The 998-nt window shown below is 36.2% G+C and overlaps 1 gene segment (V, D, J or C); it reads right to left on the bottom strand.

Moving 5' to 3' along the window:
* Nucleotides 1-238: 238 nt before the first annotated feature.
* On the bottom strand, nt 239-698 carry LOC141117062 (immunoglobulin heavy variable 3-11-like). The segment is given in 2 exon segments: nt 239-570; nt 653-698. Coding segments are annotated over 2 exon segments (378 nt in total).
* Nucleotides 699-998: the final 300 nt, after the last annotated feature.

Below are 998 nucleotides of genomic sequence, written 5' to 3'. Positions count from 1 at the left end.
GGACATTAAATGTGTGTAAAGAGTCTACAGTAAGTGACTAGAAGTGGCACATGATTTCACAAGGTACAAGCAGAGCGTTCTATATGACCTCTCCTATAATATCACAGAGGAGTATAGTACATATCTATTATTACACACCAGACAGAGTGGGGTTGCCTTTTTATATCTAGGATTTAACTTTAGAGGTTTCTACTGCCACCTGCTGATCAAATGAGAGAATAAAAGATGAGTTTTTGTTCTATCTAAGAGATGTTTTGATCGCTGTGTCTCTTGCACAGTAATAGACAGCAGAGTCTTCAACTTTCATGTTGTCCATTTTCAGATACAACATGTTATTACTGTTATCTCTGGAGACTGTGAATCTTCCTTTAACATCATCATGATATCGTATGGTACCTGATCCATCACTGATATAACTCAACCATTGTAATTTTCCTCCAATCTGTCTGACCCAGCTCATCCAGTAGCTGCTGAAAGTGAATCCAGAAGCTTTACAGGTCAGTGTGTGAGAGTTCCCCGGCTTTATCACCGCTGGGTCTGATTGGGTAAGTTGTTCTGCAGACTGGACACCTGAAATTATACAATATAAAGTTATATATGAGAAAAATGTCACTTTATCTCTACATGACTTTCACCTTTAGGATCATCTCACCTGATAACCATATCACTGCAATAAAGAGGCTCAGTAAAGTCTTCATTATTGGGAATAATTTGTATGTGTGCATTTGGGTGATGTCTGTACATATCAACTGCCTATATATGAGAGAACAGGAAATGACATCATTTACTTTGCATAGCATATCACATATATGGATGTGTTGTTCTTATATCAATGTGTGATCAACAGAAAAAACAACAAGATGTAGATAATTAATCTGCTTGTATTATTTTAGCTCTTTCTATTAAGAAAACTATAGTGTACACAGTGAAGTCTTAAAAAAAATTACTGCCAGCATATTTTTTGAGTGCAAACCTCAGGTGTCATTCAACTATATACT

The sequence above is a fragment of the Aquarana catesbeiana genome, linkage group LG01 (genome assembly GCF_042186555.1).
Source record: "Aquarana catesbeiana isolate 2022-GZ linkage group LG01, ASM4218655v1, whole genome shotgun sequence".
NCBI lineage: Eukaryota > Metazoa > Chordata > Amphibia > Anura > Ranidae > Aquarana > Aquarana catesbeiana.
This window is presented reverse-complemented; position numbering and strand designations above follow the sequence as displayed.